This window comes from Rhodnius prolixus, unplaced genomic scaffold (genome assembly GCF_049639745.1).
Source record: "Rhodnius prolixus isolate KJV_2025 unplaced genomic scaffold, Rpr scaffold_6, whole genome shotgun sequence".
Classification (NCBI taxonomy): Eukaryota; Metazoa; Arthropoda; class Insecta; order Hemiptera; family Reduviidae; genus Rhodnius; species Rhodnius prolixus.
In genome coordinates this window covers 38,543,464-38,568,726 of record NW_027411634.1, presented here as the reverse complement: position 1 = coordinate 38,568,726, position 25,263 = coordinate 38,543,464, and the positions used below count along the sequence as shown (strand labels likewise).

General features: G+C 30.1%; 1 protein-coding gene and 2 long non-coding RNA genes across 36 annotated transcripts; 1 reads left to right on the top strand and 2 right to left on the bottom strand.

Annotated features, from left to right (window-relative positions):
* The first annotated feature begins 39 nt into the window (after positions 1-39).
* Positions 40-21,746, top strand: LOC141460607 (proteasome subunit alpha type-2-like). Of its 34 annotated transcripts, none has more exons than XR_012462249.1 (26): positions 42-810; positions 1,396-1,508; positions 1,631-1,863; positions 1,931-2,076; positions 2,176-2,519; positions 3,272-3,453; positions 4,564-8,132; positions 8,389-8,553; positions 9,049-9,147; positions 9,372-9,802; positions 9,918-10,033; positions 10,862-11,001; positions 11,550-11,753; positions 13,071-13,958; positions 14,040-14,120; positions 15,172-15,298; positions 15,381-15,568; positions 15,914-16,057; positions 16,601-16,726; positions 17,390-17,979; positions 18,513-18,666; positions 19,304-19,389; positions 20,006-20,145; positions 20,689-20,761; positions 21,004-21,130; positions 21,523-21,746. XR_012462249.1 is itself a non-coding variant. In XM_074140781.1 (5 exons), the coding sequence occupies exons 4-5, from the start codon at positions 16,658-16,660 to the stop codon at positions 17,567-17,569; spliced, it is 249 nt and encodes an 82-aa protein (XP_073996882.1). In that variant the 5' UTR covers positions 15,172-15,298; positions 15,381-15,568; positions 15,914-16,057; positions 16,601-16,657; the 3' UTR covers positions 17,570-17,758. The 34 variants fall into 34 exon arrangements, 1 of the variants encoding a protein (XP_073996882.1); XR_012462239.1 differs by having other exon boundaries at positions 42-1,271; positions 1,665-1,863; XR_012462244.1 differs by having other exon boundaries at positions 42-1,271; positions 1,949-2,076.
* On the bottom strand, positions 18,345-19,310 carry LOC141460611 (uncharacterized). Its single transcript, XR_012462257.1, has 2 exons — positions 18,867-19,310; positions 18,345-18,617 (listed from the first exon to the last, which is right to left on the bottom strand). It is a non-coding gene; the product is annotated as an uncharacterized lncRNA (long non-coding RNA).
* On the bottom strand, positions 21,425-25,169 carry LOC141460609 (uncharacterized). The gene is made up of 5 exons (XR_012462255.1): positions 24,925-25,169; positions 23,887-24,004; positions 23,513-23,664; positions 22,622-22,758; positions 21,425-21,640 (listed from the first exon to the last, which is right to left on the bottom strand). It is a non-coding gene; the product is annotated as an uncharacterized lncRNA (long non-coding RNA).
* Positions 25,170-25,263: the final 94 nt, after the last annotated feature.

The window sequence follows — 25,263 nt, the reverse complement described above, 5'->3', positions numbered from 1 at the left end:
ACTCCTGTGGCGACGTTGTGAAACATAAATGAAAACAAATTTGTTTTTATTTGGCCATCATTTGGTTGTTATTTTATGTACTAGGAACAATTTGTTTATGCCATGATTTCATTTTATTTTTTCTGTTTTGATTTTTTGACTAGAGTAATAGCAAAGCGATATCATACCAGTGTGATTCAAGTGCATATTTAGCTTTGAAAGCTTCAGCAATGAAGATTTATGTTATGGTTAAACTTTCCTTGCAAAAGGTTTTATTTATGATTAATAAAATATTGCTATTTTAGTTTTTTATTGGTTAGATGGATGTTTACATACAGGGCATATAACAGATAAAAACCTGTGGTCCTATATGATCTGTGGATTTGAACCAAAACTTCTCAAATTTTTATGAGAGTGTTTTTGCTGTTGCTGGAAAAACTTAAAAAAAAAAAATTCACTCATTTTCTTTCCATTGTTTCGTTCATCAGGATACTTCGAATGGGTGGTCACTTGACTTTGGTTAACATAAGAAAGTAGAATCGCCTTCAGAAACTCCTAATATGGACAAAAATAGGACCAGGTAAAAAGGATCACTTCATTCTGTGAGTTATTATTTTCTTAATTGTATTGATTGTAGAGAAGTGTTTTCTCTTGGCGTTTCACTATTGTTGTGAAGATGGGATGATTGCAAACTGACATTATCCTAGTGTTATCTATCCGTTGGATAAGAAAAATGCCAGAGCAATTTCAACTGATTTATGGAGAAAGGATACCTACGCGTAAATAAGTGCAAAGAACGGCAGTAGTTATACAAGATTATATTCAATCCGGGTATGTAGTAGAACAATCTTTAAATCAATGTTATTTTAACATTCTAGATGTTTAGCCAGTGAGAATCGTTCATCACTAAATTAATTGATCAGTAAATAAAAGTGCTTCGTCCTATTCAAGTTTTAATTATTTAGAAGTGCCATAAATCTCTAATAAGTAAAACTAAATGATTTTATTACTATTTGAATGGTACCTAAAGAGGTAAGTGGAGTGAAATTAAGCCCTGAATTGTTACCGCCCCTCCAAAAAATTAAAAAAAAAAACCAGCGTCCTGTCGGTGGAATTATTTTTTCAGTTCCACTGAGAAAGTGTTTAGATTGCGAATTAAGACTTAGGCCATTTCATTGCCTGAGAAGAATGCAAAGTGGAATTTTGGCAAAATTATAGGATGTTACAAAATTGGAAAGATTCTCCTTCGGTCTTAGAAGGATTTTGCCGCCAGTTTTGGATGCTGCTGCTTGGTAATGACCTCTTCTTCTAACCTGATAATAAAATCTTCTTACTGAAAACTAACCCACTATTCTGAAACTGAGAAGCATTTATTTATTTTTCTATTCTGATGAAATGTGATTAATATTCTTGTAGGTTGAGTGAGTGCCTTGACTGTGGTTGCTGTTCAACTCCAAGAAGAATATGTGTTCAGTTCCTCGTTTCAATCCACTGTTGGGAATCGAAGTAAGACCTTTGTATTAAAGTTTGTAAGTAATACTCTGGTACAATTGTTTACTATTTTTTTTTTTTTTGCCAATAATTATGGGAGCATTTTTCCTGTTGTCGAAAAAACCTTTTTTAAAAACAAAATCTATTTTTATCTTGTTAGTTTCTCGTTCCATTGTATCGTCAGAACGTTTCAGTTCTCTGTGGTTAAGGATAGAAGATAACAGAATCACCTTCAAAATAACCTGATGAAGGCAACCAGCAGAATCACCTTCAAAATAACCTGATGAAGACAACCAGCAGAATCACCTTCAAAATAACCTGATGAAGGCAACCAGCAGAATCACCTTCAAAATAACCTGATGAAGGCAACCAATAAACAGACCCATGTAGAAGGTATAATGTAAAAAAAAAGTCACTTATTTTTTGTGTATCCTTACTTTCCTAATTATTCTAATTTCAGAAGAGTTCGTTCTTTTAGTCTTCACTAGTGGATGGGATGATTGCAAACCGACCTTATTAAAGTGAGATCCAACTGTTGCATATTTTGCTTGGAAAGCTGTGACAATAAGGAAGGATTATATTAATGGGAAAACTTCTTGAAATAAGGTTTCTTTTATAATACTAGTAATTACAATTTATATTATTATCATTTGCGACAATGACATGTAGTGCTTTGTATTCCACTCACTTTTTTGTTGTTATTAGATGGTGGTGTAAATGGAGTTGGTATAAGAACGCAATCTACTGCACTTAATAGATCTTTGGATTTTAAAAAACTTCATTTTTATTTTGTATTCGAGGTATTTGCTGCTGAAAATAAATATACGAAGAACTTACTATTTGAAAGGTGGATGTAACGACAAATCATATTGGAATGGTTAATAGTGGCAAGAAATTGTTTTTTCGTCCCTTTGGTGTTACCCTACTGATCTGTGGATGGAATGATTGCAAAACAACTATATACGAGTGTGATACATTTGTTTCATATTTTGCTTGGAGAGATATGGCAATAGGGAAGAGTTAATGGAAACGTTTCTAGTTAAAATAAGGTTCGTTTTTATTGTTATTATTTGTGTCATTGGAGAGCGAAATCCGCTACTCTTAATAGGTCTTTGGATTTTAACAAACTTCTTTTTAGTGGTAAATTTTTTTGAACTTTCCTCGTGTCCGTGTTTGTGTTTAGTATGATTTTTCCTCTGAAAATAAACATAAATTATGTTTTTATGAAGAACCTACTGCTACCTACATAAGAACCTACATAAGGTTGAGGTAAAAACAAATCTATTCGAATGATTTACAGTGGTAAGATTTAAAAAAAAAATAGTTTATATGACTATTAAGAATTTTAATAAAAATCGATAATTTTAAAGGTATGGGTCCTGATTATAGTTTATTGGTAAAAACGAGCAAGAAAAATGGCGTAATAATATAAATTAATTTATTGAAGGAAATGCAAGCCTCAACTAATGCTATAAGTGGCTATGGTTATGCAAGAGTTATACAGATAGCGTATGAAGTTCAAATATTAAAATCCTTCAATATTCTATTAAGATTAACAGCTGAGAATCACAAATTTCATTGATCAGTTAATTGAAGTGCAATTCGGTATTAAATAATGCTATTGCAGTATTATGGTATGATGTTGGAGGTAAAGATTTCTAGAATAATGAGGATTGAATTAAAAATGAATTATTGCAACTAACTGTTCTGAACGGAGAATTATAGAACTAAGTATTAGCTGCCTGATGTTTCTAAAACCTAATTGGGCCACAATAATGAACGTATCAAATAAATGTTGCAGGTGTTTATTCCTGAAGAGCATTACAAGAAGTTACCAAGGAAATACTTGCCTCTGTACTTCACACAATCAAGAAAGATGGATAATAAGTTCGTCCCTTCTTACATTTAAAATAGAGCGCACATAGGAATTAAGAGACGGTAGCTCTGCAGTTAAATCATTAAACATTAACGAATAGTATCGAGGTAAGGAATTATTAATGATGCGGCCAAATGTTTTTATAGATAAATAGACAGAAGTTTTTAATATATTTTAGTTGGTGCAAGGTTTTTAAAAATAAAGATAACTAACATTATTATTCTACGATAGTTTGTGTCCACTAAACATTTTGGGGGTATCACGTGTGCGATAGGGTTTGCAGTAATATTCAAAATGGAACTAATAGTTAGACTATTGACATTTCTAGCACTTACATCAATCATAGCTCCGGTTTTACAAACATTAATAGTAATATTATTTTGTTTGGTCCTCGCACCAATTGAGGAAACATCAAAATTAAATTTTGTTTACCCTATTGTAGATCACACAGGGGACAGTTTATGTAAATGTAATATAAGAGATGTCCCAAAAAAGATTCCTGAGGAGCCCCTAAAATTAGCAGATTTCTTTGACGTACAGTCATCTTGCATTTCTGCTTGTTTTCTATTAAATAAATATGAATAAATTCAGTGTTCTTTTCAGTTCTTTGTCGGAGTATTGCAATGATTTTTATCTTTGAAGTAGACTAACAGATTCAAAAGCCTTTGTAAAATTGAAAGCACTACAATGGATAATATATGGTGGTCAATTGCAACTCGAATATCATCAGTAACATTCAGCAACACACTCTGTGTGCTCTAATCCTCCGACAACTTGGCTGAAGAAGATTCAGCAGTCAATATATTCTTTCAACTTGTAGCACACAATCTTCTCCAAAGGTTTAGGGAGTGTGCACAAATATTTGGGAAATGCTAGGATGTTACAAAATTGCCATATTTTACCACTACTATTTATCAATGGAGTTGGAGTTATACAGTCAAAAGTTGTAATCTTTATTTTTCGAATAACTTAATACCTATTCAAAAAAATGTTTATAATTAATGCATAAATAATCTGTTAACATCTGGCAGAAAATAGAATTACATATTTTACGATGTGAACTGTATAATAGCTACTAGGGACTCTTAGAATATATCCTGGTCTAATTCCTACCACTTATGTGATCACGTAAGCCTTACATTGCAAATAATAGAAATAAAATTCCATGAATGTTTCTTATCTCCAAATATCAAACAGTTATTTACTTTATGTTACAGATATTCCGAGATATTAGAACTGGATGATGCTGTACATACAGATATTCTTTCCTTGAATGAAGGATTTGATAAAGTTTACCTGTTGAGAACAGTACAACACAAAATTCATTGATCAATTAATTGAAGAGCTTCAAGTTTTCATTATTTTAAGGGTTGCCATTTGTCTCTTTCATGTAAAATATCAATGATTAGTTTTGCAACGTTCAATTGATACAAATTGATTGGTACGCCAAAAGAGAATAACGTGGCGTGAAGTTAAGCTCTGATGTAACCACATACTCAGAAAGAAGGTTAATATTACAACCAATCTCTATATTCTTCGTCGATTTTTTTAAAACTCTATGAAGAAGACAAGCAATAATGTTAGTCTATATTTTTATTATTAATTTGTACAGTACTTATCACTTCTTTTGTGACAGATTATTATTCTAAGAAGAAGATAGAAATTATTTTAATTAATAGCAAGTTTTTTTACGTATTCCACACGTGTTTTTTTGTTGTTAGTCAGATGCACGTTTAGACGTAGCAAAAAATAGTCGTAAATTGAATTTAAATTGCAGAATTCTGTTCATCTTTGGGTGATTCAATCTATATTCCAAGAGGAAGAAGATAGATTATTGTCTGATTGTTTTACATCAGTGCTAAGTTTTACAGTAGTCACTCAATAATGTGCTCACAATGTAAAGCAAGTTATAATATCTTTGATTTTTTCTTTCAGCAAGACCATTTATTGAATCTGTGCCTGGTCTCGTGCTGTATCCATCATCAGAGTTAGATAATTCCGTTTGATTTAAGTTTTGACATAAGGTTATTTTGATATAAATGAAATCAAAATTTCTAGTCCAAATTATTGAAATTCTTCTGATGAAGGATGGAATGATGTTATGGAGTAGCAGTATTATATAGATGCTTCTAATCTCCTATATCGTAAAGTTAACTTAATGTTACACATATTCCAAGACATTGGAAGTTGATGATGCTGATCATTCAGCTAATCTAACACTAAAGGAAGAATTAGCAGATTAAATGGCAGCCAATAATAGAGAAGCTGGTATCTCCGGGATATAGAGTACTAGATCCTATCGCGAACATTCTTTAAGGAATTGCAATTCTGACAGGAAAACATTTCATCAGTTGAAGTTTGTTGTTCACAAGAGTCCCTATTGTGTTATTCTTATTATTAAAATATTCATTTTCTCTTTTCAATATAAAATCTGGTATTACTTTTTCAAAAATTATGTCCCACCAAAACCTTATCAATTTAAAAGCTTAGAAGACGTAAAGTGTTTAATTTGTGGCAATAGTCAAATTCTTTCAATCCTGATAAATAAATCAAATCGCACTTCAAACTTAGGAGAATACCAGCTAAATTATTTATATTCCAAACATGAAATACTAGATACGTTTTTCAAAAACAAACTCACATTGACACTCCCTTAGTACATCTTAGGACTGCAAATATTCTGTTAACTCTATCACGTTATAGTAGCAATAATTATTAGTTTAAATGGATTGGGTTTATATTTGGAATAAAACTCTACAACTGCTGATATGTATTTGATTTGTTTGCATGTTTAACTAAAATTTGACAATTTGTTTTCATATACACAGATAAAGTTAGCTAATTACAATTTTAAATTTATACAGGAAACATGTTTTTAAAAAAATCAATTTCATGCAGAGATTAAACATTAATTCATGAAAACACTAAATTGTTACTAAATGTAATTTAAAAAAGATTGGCAGAGGAACAACTAATAGATTAGATAACATAGCAATACAACAAAGATTGGGTACGTAATTGATTACTCTTTACATGTATTCTATTCTATTTAAATAGCACAGCCTAAATCAGCTCATTAATCTTGTCTTATCAATACTTGTCTTAGGAAAAATTCCTCCCCTAAATTGCAGATTATCCTAAACTTCGTATTTTAGGAGGAATTTAAAACAGAGGTTGTAGAAATCTTAGAAAATCTTCATATTGTAGTTTACTAAGGAGCGGTCCTATGTCCTCCTTTCTTCTCCTACTGTAGATTGGAACATCTAAAGAAAAAAGCACAAGTTGAATTACTTTTAACGATATCTCTTAGGTTCAATGATTGGGAAAGTATAAAAGAAAACTGTTCAACATAAATAATTTGGGACTAGTTTTAAATAAAATCTCACATAATTTTTTGAAAACATAGACCAGTGTAATTATTTTTAGAAAGGCGTTTTAATCTGATTTTACAACATGATGAAGCAATGTGACTCTTCCAAGTATTCAACTTACAGAATAAGAGGGAGAGACTTAAAAATTTAAATCGAACATTCTAGTTTTTGTTATTATTTCACTCTAAAAACATACTTGTTCTTACATAGCTACTTGAAATCTTTCTATCACTTTTAACCATAATGTGACAAAGTATATTTTAGGAAACGTTCAGAGTTAAAGGCACCCTAACATTCTAAACTTTGGTTTTTATTTTAGAACTGGTAAGGATTTTAATAATTTATTTCATTTGTGTAAAACGTTTTCAAAATCTTAACGTATAAATGAGTGTGGTAAGATTTAATGCACTAATTTTACTTAAGTGAGATGCGTTTCCTTGAAAAATTAAACCAAAAGCCACAACTTTTCAGCAGTTAAAAATTTGGATCACTATTTATTTATTTGTTTCGTACATTACCTTTTTTACTACGCATTTCAAAATTATAAGAATTACCAAAAAAAATGCACTTACTTTGTCAATTTGTTAAGTGTACTCTTATTTAAACTCCGTGCTTTCTCCAACTCTTCTTAATTCTTATAATTTTAATATATGTAGTTTTTAAGGAATTAGAGGCCAGTAATACTTAAATTTCCTTCTTTTTAAGTAAAAAAATGATTCAAAGGGGGAAATCTGTTTCTGGCTTTTAGCCAAAAAATTGATTAAAATTCACAATAATGTTACTAAGCAGCATTAAGAATAAAAAAAAATGAAGTAATAAAAATTATTTTCACTAATATATGTGTGAAAGGAAAAACAAAATTGGTAAAAACATAAAACAATATCTAACACAAGAGAGCTCCCACGCACTTCTATTTTCTGATACAATATTTAATATTTTGGCTATGAGGGACATTTAAACTTTTCCAGTTTGCAGAGCGCTCCAGTGGAGTTTTTTGTAAACATTAATAACCTTATGTTTTGTATATTGTTAATAGACCAAGAACTATAAATAGTTCGAAAAACAAACGTTAATAAAAAATACTTTTTTTTACTTCTATATCCTGCCACAGAAAATGAAATTTTAGTATTATTAAAGGTAGTTGTAAAAGATAGTTTTCTAGTTAACAGAGTACTCAGCTGGCGATTTTTATGAACCTGATGTAAACAATAAATAACCTTCCTCTTTGGCCAATATTCAGTCAGTAATTTAGGAAGGAGCAATATGTAGCAATACTTGTGGAATGGCTATACCTTTTTATTTTTATAGCAGACGCTGATAACAAACCAACTTTATAATCTTATGCGTCAATACATGTGGATGTAACGCTACGCCAGTGAAAAATTCTTTTATGTACAAACTTCCTTTGACGAAAGGTTCTACTTATTATTATTAAAATATTGCGATTGGATTTTTTTTAGGCTATTAAGACGTGTAGATGTAAGGGATGTCAGAGACCAATCTTTTGACATTTGCTCCTGAAGGAGCAGTTGATTTTAACACACGTCTTATCAGTGTTGATTTTTTTTTTTGCCCGTCAGTTAATTAATCTTATTATTACTTTTATTGAATCTTCTGATGTACCCAACAATGGTGTATTCAGTCTTTAATGTCATTGTATATTTGTGACAGGGAAGGCCTGTCGGGTTTCTGTATAAGTTGTGGATAAAGAAAAATGAGCCACTATAAACTCAGATTCCCACTAATAATGTGCATTTATACCTGCAGATCATATTGTGATAACTATAGAGTTTGCAAGTAAACAGGAATAAACTGCTTGTACACTTAAGAAATTAGGTAAGTTGCTAATTGTTCTTTTAACTTGGTGGAATTAGAAAAGAGAAACTACTGGCTTTTTATTGCCGTAAAATACCTTTGGCGCTATAAGACGTGAGAAGAACATAAAAAATCCTGGGATATTAGAAAAATAGGAAATTGCGCCGTCTTTTTAGGCTGAAGTTTCAAAGTAATGGCCTCATTTTCTAGTTTGATGATTTAGTCTTCTGTTGTGTGACCTACGTATTCTCTAAACAGAGAAGCATTTATTTGTTTAATTCGATATTCTGTTGAAATGAGAGAAATATTCTGGCTTGAATGCTTTGAGTTCAACTTCAGAAAAATATGTTTTTACGTTCCCGTTTGTACCCATTGAGAATTGAAGTCATTTCTTAAGTTTGTGGATATAAATAATTCTGTGTTACGATTAGTTAATAAATCTTAATATTTAAATTGTGATATTTTTTTGCTGTAGCTGGAAACATCTTTGAAATAAATCACTCTTTTTCCTTTTAGTTTCTGTTTCCATAGTAATCACTATTCAGGAACTTGAAACATTAGTGAGTGGTGTAATAAACATCAGAAGCTCCTGATAAAGGGCACCAACAAACCCAGGTAAAAATAATATTTTTAAAAAAATCACTGCTTATTTCATGTGAATCCACAATTTTCAAAATTATTCTCATTTCAAAAGGAGCTCACCTTTTGATGTCTCACTTTTGATCAGCAGAAGAGATATTAGATGGACGTATTTATGCAGTTGATGTAAAAGCTAAAACGGTTTTTAGTAATTCAACACCAACTTCTCTGTAGTGCTAAATATTCATATTCTTTTTTAGGTGTTCATGTAATGTATATAATGTTTTTGCCACCGAATATAAATAGAATAATTTTTGAGTGGAGAATTTACTAATTGCAAGGTGGTCATACATTTCGTCGCATTGGAATGGTTTTATAGTGGCAAGAAAGTTTTATAATAATAGAAATAGAAAAGTGACCGGACCTATGTATATCCCCACGGCACCGCAACCACAAGAGACTTATTGTGCCTTTTCGTAATAATACTGGTAGGTTCGATTTGAAAACTAATGGAAGAATTTCGGTTACAGTTTATCAATAATTTTATATGTATGTGTCCTGATCATCTTTAATTGGTTAAACCAACAAGAAAAAGAGCAGAGCAATATAAATGAATTAATGGAGAGAATTCCTACGCTTTAACCCAAAACAAAGAGAGGCTATAGTTTGTGCAAGACTGTATTCAGTCAGGGTATGTAGTAACAAAATATTTGAATCATGAATATTCTTTAAATTTTAACTGTCGAGAATTGCTTATCATCAGTTAATTAAAGAGCTTCGTCATCTTTAAGTTCCAATTATTTTAGGAGGTGCCTCATATCTCTAATATGTAAAACTAACTGACTTTTATACATACTGAATGGTACATAAACAAGAAGAAAGCGGAGTGAAATTGAGCACTGAATTGGTATCTCGCCAAAATGTAAGCAAACACTCAATAGAAATTTTTGTATTACAACCAACCTCAAGTATAAGTTAAAATAAAAAAGAAATACAGCTTTAAAAAAAATTAGTCGTAAGTTTTATTATATTATGGCTAATCTCGTTAGTCCTGAGGAAGATTGATTTTAACAAAATTCTGTTTAATTTAACACTCATCTTGTCCGTATTTATGTACAGAATTTTTGTCCTACTGAAAATGAGTATAAATCAATCTTTTACGGAGCACGTACTGCTCATAAGGTGGAGATTACAACCGATCATATTGGAATGGCTTATAGTGGAAGATTAAGACTAGAAAACGGTGCGAGACCTACGTCTCACGGCACCGCAGCCACTAGAGGCTTATTGTGCCTTCCCCTATTGAGTCTAATAGTTGAAACCTCCCCTTCTAAAAAAAGGTTGAGGACGTTGCCCACTAGTTCATTTTGCGCTACAATGTCCTTTGCTCTCAAAGTTCCAAAAGATTTCATAGCGCAACCGCTCGATTGCAACACAATCGAAAAACAGGTGAGAGGCCATCTCCTCCTCTTCCTGACACACAGTCTGCACAACGGTTCCGAGCTAATAAGCCCCACCTTGTGCATATGCTTCCCGAACCTACCGTGTCCCGTGAATAGGCCTGTAATCAGAGTAATCTGATTTCTATCCAAACACAGGGTCTCTTTGGCTCTTTGCTTACTCAGCCAAGGCATCATAGTCTTGCCATGTTTGACCCCAGGACACTATAGTGGAAAGAAATAGTTTTTTTTTTAATTTGGAAAAACTAGTAATAATGAATTTTATTTTAAATCTATCAATAATTTTGTAGGGGTGAGTCCTGATTTTCGTTTATTGGTAAAAATGAGCAAGGAAAATGGCATAGTAACATAAATTAATTAATGGAAGGAAACGAAAGCTTCAGTTAATGCTAAAGGTGGCAATTTATATGCAAGAGTGCATACAAACATGGTATGTAGTTAATAAAATATTAAAATTATTTAATATTTCTAGAATGTTTAACGGTTGAAAATCATATATCTCAAAATCCATTGACCAGTTAATTAAAGTGCTTCATTGCCTTCAAGGTTTCACTATTCTAAGAGTTGCCACTTGTCTCTAACGAGTAAAAGTAAATTATTAGTTTTGCAGCATACAATTAATACAAATTAGTTGGTATCCAAAAAAGAAGACAGTGGAATGAAACTGAGCACTGAATTGGTAGCTGGCCTGTATGTATTTTAGAATGTATAGACTTTTACAATGTATCTTTTTTTTTGCTTGAAAGAGTAAGATTGAAGTAAGTAACTTTTACTTTGTCTTTTGGACAACATCCCTTAAAGGCAACGAAGAAACACATTACATAAAAGAAATAAAACATGATAAGCTTTCTTTTCTAAACTGATAAACCTTCACAAATAGAATTAGAAATGAGAAATATAGAACTAAGTATTAACTGCTCAGCTATTTCTAAAGTCTAATTGGGCCACAATAATGAACCTATCAAATAAATGTTGCAGGTGTTTATTCCTGAAGAGCATTACATCAAGTTTCCTAGGAAATACTTGCTTCTGTACTTTATACACAGCCAATCAAGAAAGATGAGATGATGTTCATCCCTTTTTACATTCAAAATAGAGCGGACATAGGAATTAAGAGAGTCCTTTGCAATTTTAAATTCTGTTCTGCAGTTAAATCATTATACACCATAGGACGTAATCAAGGTGAGGATATGTGATTGTTGCTACCAGCAGTTTTTTTAGTGTTAATAAACAGAATGTATTAGATTTTAGTTGGTGCAACGTTTTCGAAATTTTGTTAGAAAGGTCACTAACATCATTATTGCACGATTTGTTATGATTGAGATACCCATAAATTTTGCGGATATTACGTAAGGAATAGGAATCTTGTATTAAGTTATTTTCAAATTGGAACTAATTGCTACTATATTGTTGACATATCTAGCTCTTACAACAACCATGGATAGGTTTTACAAATATTAAACTTAGTATTAATTTGTTTTGTCCTCGCACTAATTGAGCACATCAAAATTAAATTTTATTATACCCTAATCTAATTCAGACAGAGGACAGTTTATGTAAATGGAAGATAAGAGATTTCCCAAAAAAGATTCCTGAGGAACCCCTAAAATTAGGTGATTTCTTTGACGTACAGTCATCTTGCATTTCTGCTTGTTTTCTATTAAATAAATATGAATAAATTAAGTCTTCATTTCAGAGTTTTGTCGGAAAGTTGGAATGGTTTTCGTTTGTAAAGTAAGAGGACATGACCAACCTATTCAAACGCCTTTGTAAAATCGAAAAGAATAACAATGGATAACATAGTTTGTTAGTTGCCAGACGAATATCGTCAGTAACATTCAGCAACACACTGGGTGTGCTGTTATTTGCACGATAACTTTACCGAAGAAGATCCAGCAGATTATTATGTTCTAAATATTGCTTGTAGCAATCAGTCTTCTCTAGAATATTAGAAACTATAGACAGCAATGGTATTGGGCGCAGTTCGTTTTATGACAATGGTAATTTAGTTTTAAGAATGGCCCGAATTTCGAATTGTTTTCATAAAGGACACATAGCATGACCTAAAGGATGATTGTACGAGATGGTACTCATAAATATCCAATAAGAAAGAAATTATAGGCATTATATTATACAATAATTATATGTAATATTATATAATAGGCTTACATTTTACAATAGGAATCTTATCAACACTTTTTGCTTCAGATTTCTGTGGAAGAAATTAGGAAAACATTTCGCCAGTTTAAGTTTGATGTTCAAAGAGTTCTTCTCAAATATAATATTCTTATTATTACAGTATTCATTTTCTCTTTGTAATGTAAGAATAATAATTTATTTCTCCTAAACCTTATCAAGTTAAAACCTTAAAAGGCTTTAGTTGTGTCAGTAGTTGATTGTTTCAGCCCTAGTAAATAAATCAAATCATACTTCAATTCTTAGTAGAAAAGAAGCTATAATTGAACTAGTTTGCAATGAAATACTATTTATCTTTTTCAGAAACTAAAACCCTCACGGCGACATCCCTAAGTACGACTGGACTGGAAATATTCCTCTAACTCGCTTTAATTGACACCTAATTGGAGGAGATTCACATTAGTTTAAATGGATTGGGTTTGTATTTTGAATAAAACTCTATTATTAAGATAATCTGTATTTTGTTTCAATGTTTAAACATATTTGTTCATCTATTGTCTTACAGTTAGGTAATTACAATTTAAATAATTCAAGAAAATGTAATTTAAATAAGTTAAATTCAACAAGATATAAAACAAATTAATTAAAAAGAACACTAAATGGTTACAAAGTATAATTCAAAAAACACGTAATTTATTTAATAACATAATTTAACTTCTGTTACCATGGTGAAACTAATTCAGACATTGTCCATTTTAAAGAAAAGCAGTGATTTTAATGGCTAAATTTGGTATTAATAAATTATTTAACTTTACACGAGTTAATTTTACAAGATATCCATATAAGTGGCTGGACTAAGAAGATAACTGTGCACGTATGTTTTTCTTATAGTTATATAAACTGCAATCAAATGGAAAATCTCTAGTAGTTTTTGATTGCGTGAAGCACATTATTGATTGCTATTCACATCTATTCTTTTTTGTTTCAAAGCACAGCTTATGTTGGTTCATTAAACTTGACTTAAGAAACATTCCTACCTCAAGTTGCAGATTATCGTAAAGATTGTATTTTAAGAGGTATTTAAAGCATAAGATGGACATCTACTGCCCAGAAATTGTTGAAATATTTGGAAATCCTTACTGTTTACTAAGTAGCGAACTCATCTCCGCCTTACTTCTCCAACAGTGAGTTGCTTCAATCTAAAGAAGAAAGCACGAGTTTAATTATTTTTAACGATATCCTTATGGCAAGGTGAGTGGGAAAATACAGAGAAAAGAAAACTGTTCATTTCTCGAAAGATTATCAAACCTGTTTTTGTCACTTAATTTGCAGATTATTTTATGAAAATTAGGAATTAAAATCTACAGCATGTAAAATTTGTAACTACCTCACCTCCAGGTCAAGAGTAAAAGGGTAATGTTATGTACATAAAATGCAAACTGACAATTTTTTTAAAACCTAGGCTTTTTTAATTATTGTTAGAAAGGCATTTCATTTCACAACTTAATAAAGTAAAGTGATTCTTCAAAGTATTTAACTCAGACAGAAAGGAGAGGCTACAAATTTTTAATCACTTAAATTGAAATTAGTTGTTAAAACATACTTGCTCTTAGATACGTACTTGAAATCTCTCTTGTACACGCCAAAAGAACCCAACACTTTTAATCTTAATGTGTTACTTGAGTATTCTTTAGGAAAGGTTCAGAATAAAGTATTTCCAGTTTTTTTTATATTTATCTCCCAGTTACCTTAAGTGAACTGAGTTCCCTTGAAAAATATGAAACAATAACCACATCTTTTCTACCCTAAAACGTTGGCATCACTAATTATTTATAAGTGCATTACCTTTTTCACTGCGCTCATTTCTATTTTCAAAATTAAAAGTAAAAACAAACAAATTAAAGAATTACTTTCTACCAGTTTGTAAATAATGCTATAAACCAAAACTCTGTTCATATACAATTTTAACTTCTTTCTAAATTTTATAATATATCCAAATAGTTTATTAAGAAAATTATGGTCTGTGACAGAAATGTTTTATTCTTTCTACATAACAAATAATAAAAAAAAGGCAGTACCCTTTCTGACTTTTCGCCCAGAAATTGATTAAAATTCACTTTAATGTTGCTAAATAGAACTTTAAAAAACTTACATTTAAGGAGCACTAATTTTTTTAAAATATGTATTTTAAATGAATAAATAAAATTGTCAAAAACAAATATTAATATGTTAAATATTTAAAAAAATTGATAAAAATGAAAAAAAGAAGAATATAAACATAATAGAGCTCCTACGCTGGTTTGTATCCTAATACAAATCTTAAATTTTAACATTATTTGGTTGCAAAAAGTATTTTTCCAATTATCAGAGCGCCCTGGTGGTGATTTATGTAAACCTTTAACAATAACCTTCTCTTTTGATAATGATCAGTTGGTTACTTCTTATACTAACACATCTGCTGCAGCTTGATTCATGGGTTTATTTGTTGAATAGAAAAATTGGAAACAGACTTTATTTTAATTTAATATGTCAGGCGAATATTTTGCTCGTAAAGCTACGACAGTGAAGAACTCTGTAAACCTTGAAAAATGGTACACAAATATTATTTAATTGTTATAATAATAATAATTATTATTATTTAAAAATTACTAATATTATTTTTCTTTTCCTCAGATAGATGTGTGGATCTGGCTCTCAGAGATTGGATCAGGAGAGAACATGAACTAACATTATTCCAGTGTATCTATCCGTTGGATAAGAAAAATGGCAAAGCAATATCAAAATACTTTTTGGAGAAAGGATACCTTGCCTCAAAAAGAGCTAACAATGGCCATAGTTGTGCAAGAGAACATTCAATCCGAGTATGTAGTAAAACAATATTAAAATCAATGTTCATTTAATATTCTGAAAGTTTAACTAATGAGAATTGTTCTTCACAAAATTCAATGATCAATAAATTATGTGCTTCGTTACCTTTAAGTTCTAGTTATTTTAAGTAGTGCCATAAATCTCTTATAAGTAACACTAAATGATTTTATTACTAATTGAATGGTACTTAAAGAGGTAAGTGGAATGAAATTAAGCACTGCATTGTTACCGCCCCCCCAAAAAAGAACATCCTCATTTCGGTGGAATTAATCTTTAAATGCCACTGAGTATATAGCTATTGACCTTATATTACATGTTTTATTGTGCTGCATTTTTAGGCTACAAAGTAAGACTTGCCACTTCCATTGCCTGAGGAGAATGCGAAGTGGAGATTTGGAAAAATTCTAGGATATTACAAAATTGGGAGGATTCTACTACGGTCTTAGAAGAATTTTGCCGTCAGTTTTGGATGCTGCTGCTTGGTAATGACCTCTTCTTCTAACCTGATAATATAATCATCTAACTGAAAACTAACCCACTATTCTCAGACTGAGAAGCATTTATTTATTTTTTATTCTACTGAAATGTGATTAATATTCTTCTAGGTTGAATGCCTTGACTGTGGTTCCTGTTCAACCGCAGACAGATAAATATGTGTTAGGTTTTCGTTTCTATTCGTGTCTAATCATATAACCATTTTTATTAACTGAAATCAGTTCATTAGTTTATAGATTAATAAATTCTGTGTTACAATTGGTTAGTGATTCTTTAGGTCTTATGACAGTTTTTCGGTCGTTGCTGGAAAAATCCTTAAACTATATCAATTGTTTCTCTTTTCTTTTTTCCGACTTTCTTGTTGGCATCATTCAACAGGAACTTTTGAGTAGGTTTTTGTTGTAGTTACATCAGAAGTTAACACTATCACAAGCAGAAGCTCCTGTTAAGAGGTACCAACAGTCACAGGAAAAAAATAATTAAAAAACATTTCTTTTTTCTTGTAAACCCTTAAATTATTCTCATTTCAGGAGTTCGCCGTTTTGGAGTCTCACTATTGTTCTGCAGACGGGATGATCAATTAATTTATGGAAAAATGGTACCTACGACCCAAGGGCAGAAAATGGCCTTATTGTGCAAGAGTATATTCAATACGGGTATGTATTAAAGAAATATTTAAATCATCAAAGTTCTTTTAATGTTCTCGAAGTTTAATTATAAAAATATTTTATTACTAAATTGATTGATCGTTAAATTAAAGGGCTTCGTCATCTTTAAGTTCTAATTATTTCAAAAAGTGCTTCATATCTCTAATAAGTAAAGCTAAATGATTTGAAAACCTATTAAATAGTACCTAATCAAAAAAGAAAGTGGATGAAATTGTGCACTAAATTGATACCTCTCCAAAATGTAAGCAAATACTCAATTGAAATTTTCTTATTACAACCAATCACAATCGGCGATTTAAAAAAAGTACAGACTATGACGGAAAATAATTTGTAACTTTTATTTATTAATAATTTTGGAGCCTCTCATTTGGTGACTCTCATTAATTCTAAAGAAGATAGATTATTACAAGTTTGCTTTTCTTCCTGTGTCAAATTTTACAATTGAAACTGACAGAATAAAACAATTTAAAACTGCTAATAAGTATATAAGCGTTTTAGATGGCCTAGTCCCCAGGATGAGAGCATGACATTAATAAAACGATTTTAGAAAAGATTGAGAAAGAACCATCTATTTAATCATGTAGGGGAGTTGCAGTGTTCTACGGGTGCATCTCCAATATCATAATTGACTCTCATAAATGAATGTTATAGATATTCCGAGACTTTGGAAATGATGCTGTACATCCAGTTAATCAAAAACTGAAGGAAGGATTCACTGGTCAAATGGCAGCCGATGATGTAGAAGTTGGTTTCTGTGATGAAGCGGAATTTGGAGCACTAGATCCGATCACGAAGAGACTACCTCGCAAACATACCCTAAGGGAAGTGTAATTCTGCCAGGAAAACATTTCATCAGTTAAAGGTTTTTGTTCAAAGGAGTTCTCTTTTATAATATTCTTATTATTACAACATTCATTTACTCTTTTTAATATATGAATAAAAATGGATTATTACTTTCATAAAAATGTATCCCACCTAAACCTTATCAAGTTAAAACCTTAATAAAAGTTAAATGTTCAATTTGTGTCAGTATTCGATTCTTTCAGTCATCGTATTCAGTCAAATCGTACTTCAATTCTTAGAGGAAGAGAAGCTAAAGTTGCAAACACGAAATACTAATTATCTTTATCAAAAGCTGAAATTCTCACAACGACATCCCTAAGTGCGACATCTAATTGGAGGAGATTCACATTAGTATAAAAGGATTGGGTTTTTATTTGGAATAAAACTCTATAATTAAGGTAATCTGTATTTTATTTCTTCTATGTTTATTAACAATTTGTTCATCCAATCTCTTACAGAAAAAGTTAGGCTATTATAATATAATTTATGAAGAAAATGTAATTTAAAAAATAACATATAGTTACAAAATATAAATCAAAAAACATTTACATATTTAATAACATAATATAACTTTTGATACCATGGTGAAATTCATCAGATATTTTACATTTATAAGAAAATGCATTGATTTTAATGGCGATATTTGTTATTAGTAAATTACTTTACAAGATATCCAAATAACTGGCTAGACTAAGAACAGATCTGTGCACTTGTTTTTCTTATAATTAAGCAAAGTGCAAATCAGATGGACAGAAACAGTCTGTTATAGTTTTTGATTGAGTATAGCACATTATTGGTTGATTACTCTTTACATGTATTCTATTCTATTTAAATAGCACAGCCTAAATCGGCTCATTAATCTACTCTTATCAATACTTGTCAGAAATATTCGTCCCCTAAATTGCAGATTATCTTAAACTTCGTATTTTAGGAGGACTTTAAAACAGAGGTTGTAGAAATGTTTGGAAATCTTATTGTAGTTTACTAAGGAGCGATCCTATATCCTCCTTTCCTGACCAACTGCAGATTGGAACATCTAAAGAAAAAAAAACACAAGTTTAATGATTTTTAACGATATCTCTAAGGTAAGGTGATTAAGAAATAAAGTTGAAAAAGAAAACTGTTCAACATAGCTTGGAATTTGGAAAAATATTTACAAAACAGACAACTACATTAATGGTTCTTTCCAAGCAAAATATGACAAAATTGTTGTTATTTTCTTGTAAAAACTTCAAAAATACTTAAAAATTACTTCAAAAATATTAAAAAAATACTTCAAATTTACCTATATCGAAATTTTAAAAACCAAAATCAAAATTTTGACATTTAAGGTATTTGTAAAAGATAGGTTTTTAGTTATCAGAGTATTCTGGTGGCAGTTGCTGTAAACCCCATAACCTTTCTATAGCCTTCTGCTTTCGACAACGTTAAGCTAGTAATTTTTCCATCAGAACTGTATCGTACTTTCAAACGGAGAAGCATTTATTTATCTATGTAATATTCTTTTAAATTTGTGAGCAATGTTCTACTTGGTTACTGTTCAAGTCCAGAAAAATACATGTTTAGGTTCTCGATTCTACCCTTCGTTGTGAAGTGAAATCAAATTTTTGGTTTATGGATACAAATAATTCCTCTGTAATACTTGGTTAATAATTTTTTAGGTTTTAAATTAAGAGATGTTTCTCAATTCGATCGTTTTCTTTTTAGTTTTTGTTTCCGTAGGCATCATTCATCATGAACATGGAGTTTCTGTTGTGGTTAACATCAGAAGTTAACAGAATCACACTCAGAAGCACTCACGGACCCAGGTAAAAATAATCAGTTATTACATATGAATCCATATTTTCAAAAATCTTCACTTGCCAAGAATTATTCTTCAGCGAACCACATCCACATTATTAATTTTCTCTATTGTACGTCTTTTCCAAATGCATTCTTTCTTTTGTTACTTCATTACTTCTACCATACTTTTCATCTATTACGTGTTAATTAAATCCTCCAGTTCTAAGCGAATAATATTGTTTTTACGAGTTCTGTCATATACAGTTTTTCTTCCGTCTTAATTATTTCATGTTTAATATCTCATGAATTTAATGTTTACTAACTACTTAATTAACTGTTTCCATGACGTCTTTATTTTCCTTTCTATTATTTTGTTCATCTAGCAAAGCATCTGTCTTCTTCGCTTTCACCAATTTCATTGGTATTTCTCTTTTCAGTTACTTTAACGAAAGTTTATTTCTTATCTTAATCTTTTCTTCTTCTAATATTTCTTGACTTTGATTTCTTTTCTTCCTGAGCATCTATCATTTTTTTTTCTTATTTTCAACTTAATTTTATTTCATTTTAATTCTTAATGTATCAACCCTAACAAAAATCTCCTGTACACTATGAACTCTAATTATTTTTTTTTTTTTTTTGCAGGCAATTGAGGTTGGTTCATTTTTGCATGCGTAAGACATAGATTTCCCTCTAAGGTTCGATGTAACAACAAGCGTATTATGTAACAAAAGATCTGCATTTTGAGCTTCTCTCTCTAACAAAATGATAGACTATATTTCTAGGTGAGTGTATGTTCTATTATTAAATTGTTAAGTGATGAACACTTACTATTACCTTAGTAGTGTCCACATTCTAGAATACCTTTTTATATACGAACTAAATATTAGCATTTGACTTTTAAACCTTTGAAAAGTAAATGTTTCAATACAATTGGAACGTTTCTTGTTATAAAATTGTCAGTTTCTTCTCAATTATTCTTCATTCATGACTTACTGATTCAGTAAGTAAATTTTCTATTTATTTAGAATTAACTTTTTGCCAGCAACAAAAAGAATTGTACCAGTCAATAACAATTTTACTTTTTTAAGTTGGAAATATTTATTTCGTAACAGCATTCAGTACTTTCTTTAATCAACTATATGAATAAAAAACATTTGAAAAGGTAAAAGTTCCGGATAATAGCTAATTTCTTCTTTGTTACGATGATTTAACTCAATAAACTGTAATGTCCCTGTTTAAAGATCCAGCTAGTTAGAATGAATAAAATACCTTGAAATTCTCTTTAGTATTCCATTTAGACTAACGTTTGTTTAAATATGTTTCAGCTAAACCAGGGAGTTAAGTGGGTAAAAATTCTATGTCAAGTAATACTTACGAAGTTCTGTAGTTCACCAGAAGGCGAGTAATGTACCACTTTATTAGCTTTATATTAAAATAAATGCATGCATACTCTAGATAAAGGTTTAGAAATATTTTAAATTATCTATGAACAGTTGTGCTTGATTAATAATAAGTGTACTTTTTTGGAATTTATTTCATTTTCATTGAATGAAATTATTATAGATGTTTATCTATTGTTTCTTTATTCAAGATTACACTCAGTGAGCCCTATATTTTGATTGAATAATATATATTTTCAGATCGAATACTGCTGCTACTAGAGTACTGCCTACATATGTTCATCAGTGGAAGCCCAAGTGACAAAGACGTATAACATCTCTCCATTGAACATATACAAGTTTTGTCAGGAATCAATTAATAAAACAAGTATGTAGTTATTATATGTAATATGCATGTTTATTTTTAGTGTAATGCATGCAGAGTTGGGCAAAGTTCACGAGAGCAACGACTAAGTTATCCGTTAGCCCTAGTCGTTATTAGCTTATAATTTTTTAATCCCTTTTCATAAAAATAATTCCATAATAATGTTAATGTTAGTACATTGTGTGTTATTTTATTTTTCCAATCCAATGAATTTTATTCATAAGGAATAAGTGCTATATTATGGAAATATCTTTCATTAGATTTAGGTTTTTTTTTTTTTTTTTAAAAAAAAGTCAATTGTTTAGTTTAATTAGACTTCTTTATTTAATTTTTATGCTAGGTAAAACTCACTAAACATTTCAATGATATAAATTACAATAAATAATGCTTTTCAGAATCAATACTGGTGATACCCAGAGTACTGAATGCAAAAGTGTTCATCATTGGAAGCCTAAGTGAAAAGACGTATAAGATGAATCCAATGTAAATATACCAACAACTTTGGTCAGGAATCTATAAAAAAAAATGTATGTATTTATTTTATTATACGTAATATGCATGTTTTTATCAAAATTAAAAATTGCATGTTAAAAAAAAAATTAATAAAAAGTAACAATTATTTTGTTTTTCCTTTAAATCTGTTTATTAATATGAAAAAGTAATAATAAAACGAAAATAATTGATATTTTATTAATATTCAACATAATAAACGTAAAAAATGAAAAGGATAACCTAAAAGGAAGGTTACAAAGTCTAGAGAGTGGTATAAGTAAAAAAGAAAACCCAAAAGGAAGGTTATAAATGGTTGGCAGAGTCGTGAGAGTGTGGAAGAGGAACTGACAGCTGGAGCGATCTAGTGGCCACTGGCGAACAGGTGAGTTGACTGCCGCCATCTTGCTCTAGAGGCTATATAACTAAGTTCGCTGCGAGGGTGGGGCAGGGTGGGGAGAACCGTCGAAGTGACAACATCTCCCTACCTTCATGATTCATTTGAGAGAGAGGTGATTGACGTTAGTTAGACCAGACTAGATATAGATATGTTTGAAGCGGCGAGCGGTCTACCCCCCTGCATCACTCAAGTCGTACTGAAGAGAAATTGCTTTGACAGCTGTATATATAGGGAAGGTTACAACAGTGCTATCTGGTGGCAAATATATGAACTATTTACTACCTGTCTGATAAGTGGCGCCCTCTGGCGGATTTTTTTGGAACTTATTTTCTACTTTTGCTTTTTTACCTACATTTCTTTATTTTTAAGTTTCTCTGTTAGTTTTAAACGTTTTTTAGCACTTCTTTCTGTATTTTATTAATTTATTTATGTATTTTTTTTATATATCATAGAATGTAAGAAAAAAATGGTATGAAATAAATAGATTTTTTTAAAACTAAACGTTTTTCTCAGTTAAATAATTCCTTTTTTTCATGAAAGTCAAATAATCATATAATAAATAAGATTGTGATACAAACATGCAAATTACAAAAAATTACAAATACCTGAATAATACATTTCTTTAGTAATTAATTCATAACAAAAGTTTATTCCATTGGATGTTTCCTCAACTTTTTTTTCATTTCAACATCATTTGATGGATAGTTTTGAAGGTAGTACCCGCAGTATTGGCTGTTTCAATCTGAAAATCATAATTATTCGATGAAATAAAGTGTTTATAAGAGTTTTCATTAATTATAGAGTTCTGTTCAAAAATACTATACATCAAAACTCAATCGTTTCCAAAAATACATTTTTATCTTACAGGAAATAAACAAAAAAATGAAATTTAATTTATAAAAGAAAATAATGAAATATGAAAACATAAATGAAATTTAAAATTTTGGAAACAAATCAGTTTTTTAGATTGAACACAACATTAAAACAGTAAATTATTTGAATTACTCCTTCCTTGCAATCTTTCTCTTGTGCTTATCTTGTCCTAGTCAATAACAGTAACACTTACTGCCATCAATTTATAAATCATTGGTTTTTTACAGCTAAAGTAAACCATTTTCCATTTATGTAATTTCCAATAAAAAAAAAAAACCCTCAATTTTGTCCAAAATTATTTAATTTTTATTGTGAAAGCTAAAGAACTACGTATATCTCAAACTCTTGGTAAAGTATTATGAACTTCAAAATAATTCCTTTTTATTTCTAACACTCTTTAGAACAGTCTAATTGGTGTATATGTCACTTGTGTATTTGTGTGAGTTAAAAGAATATTTAAAGGGTAAATATAAAATAATAGTTAAAATACATAACTATAGGGAGACGTGTAAAAGATAATGATTAAAAAAACAAAATTATCATCATTTTACAAAGAAAACATGCAACTTTTAAGTAAAAATTCTTACCTTAGTTTATGAAACAAACATGCATATTACGCTTACTTGTTTTATTAATGGATTCCTCAAATTGGTTGGTATATTTTCATTAGAAGGATCTTTTACGTCTTTTTCACTTGGGCTACCAGAGAGTTTCGCAGTTATAGAATACAGGAGCACCTTTCACTCACATTTAACCATGGCAGTGTGCTTTAAATCTAAAAATCAACATTATTGTAAATAATTAGTGTTTATTTACTGAGTTATAAATAAGATTAATTTGATTGAAAAAATATAATAACCCACATGAATTAGTAATTTTTATCAATTGAATTTAAAATTAGCTCTACTAAAAATGGTATGATCTAACAGGAAAAAAATTATAACCTTTCTTTTTAAAATACAAAGGCAAAGATTTAAATTATATGTAAAAAAAATACCTATAACCAGTTCTGCAAGAAAGCGTGATCTGCATTCCTTACAACGTCCGAATGTAGAAATTGATGTGAATTTCTCAACTAGGTGTAATCTCAAGGGAAACTGCGTGCCGACGAATTGCTGGAAAATGGAATAGAAACGAAGCCCAATTAATAATGTTTTGCAAAGTCTCTGCTGTCGATGCGATAATAATACCACAATTTGAGGAAAATTTTTTGAAAGATGAATATTGTAATAAATTTGATTTAAATTCTTAAACTTTAGTTTACATATGGATATTTTGATTTCTCTAAAGATGTTCCCTTAAGTGTACAGAATAAATTAAATCTTTATCAACAAATAAAGTGAGTTGATATTTCGGAGCCCTGATATTGTTCCCAATCAAATAAAATGAGCAAATAAAAGAGCAACCTTAATTCTTAATTAGTTAACAAGCCCTTTTATTTATTTTTAGGTATTGAATTAAAAAAACTAAGGTTTGCAGAAGAAAGCTACGAACATTTCTTTACCAATTGAACAAATTTCTCAGTTACTTTAACCAAAGTATCTTAATTTGGATTTAAAGAAGAATGGGAAAAAACTGATACTGATTTTAACAAAAAGTTGAATAATTCAATTCGTAATCATTCAAAAAGTTGATCAGGTACAAAAAGTGGCGTTTACAATATTAAGGTTTAGCATGTGCCTTAACTGAACGAAGCACGATAACATGAGGATAAAAACTCTGAATAGACAAAACTGAATAGATAAAAAACGTACTATAAAAGAAAATTACATTCATAATAAAGTAATAAACAAAATGAATTGTGTGAAAATGACCGTAATATAAATAAAATTGAGAATACCTGATGGAAAATTGTAAAACAAGAATTGAAAAATTCTCCTTCATGAAAAATGTACGTGACTACTACGTGAAGAACGATTCCAAACTATTCTTAATTATAGAGAATGGCTGAGTACGCTTCATTATACTTGAAAGAAATAGTGCCGAGTATCCTCCCTTGAAGTTTCTTAACCATTAAGAGAAAGTTAGTACATACCCCATCGTGTTTGTACTGAATCTTCAATTAACTTTCCGGTAAGCTCAGGTGAGAAGGGCGGGTTCAAGAAGTCAGCCAACAATATTTAAAAATATACGAAATTATTTGTTAGATACAAAAGAAAGTAGAATTAAAAGTTATTCATTACAGACACAATCGGTAAAACCTAATAAGAAAAACCATTTACAAAAAATTAAAGAAAAACTAGTAATTAAACAACTGACAATAAGGCGTTTAAGCACGTAAAGGTAAAGAGAAGGTAACTGCCAACCTACACGGTTACAATTTAAAGATAACAAATTTCTTTTTGTAATTTGAAATCTGTAACTCTATGAATAG

Coding starts and splice junctions, on each gene's coding strand:
- LOC141460607 (XM_074140781.1), top strand. CDS start 16,658: ATGGAAAAATGGTACCTACGACCCAAGGGCAGAAAATGGCCTTATTGT. Junction 16,727..17,389: donor CAAGAGTATATTCAATACGG/GTATGTATTAAA, acceptor TGAATGTTATAG/ATATTCCGAGACTTTGGAAA.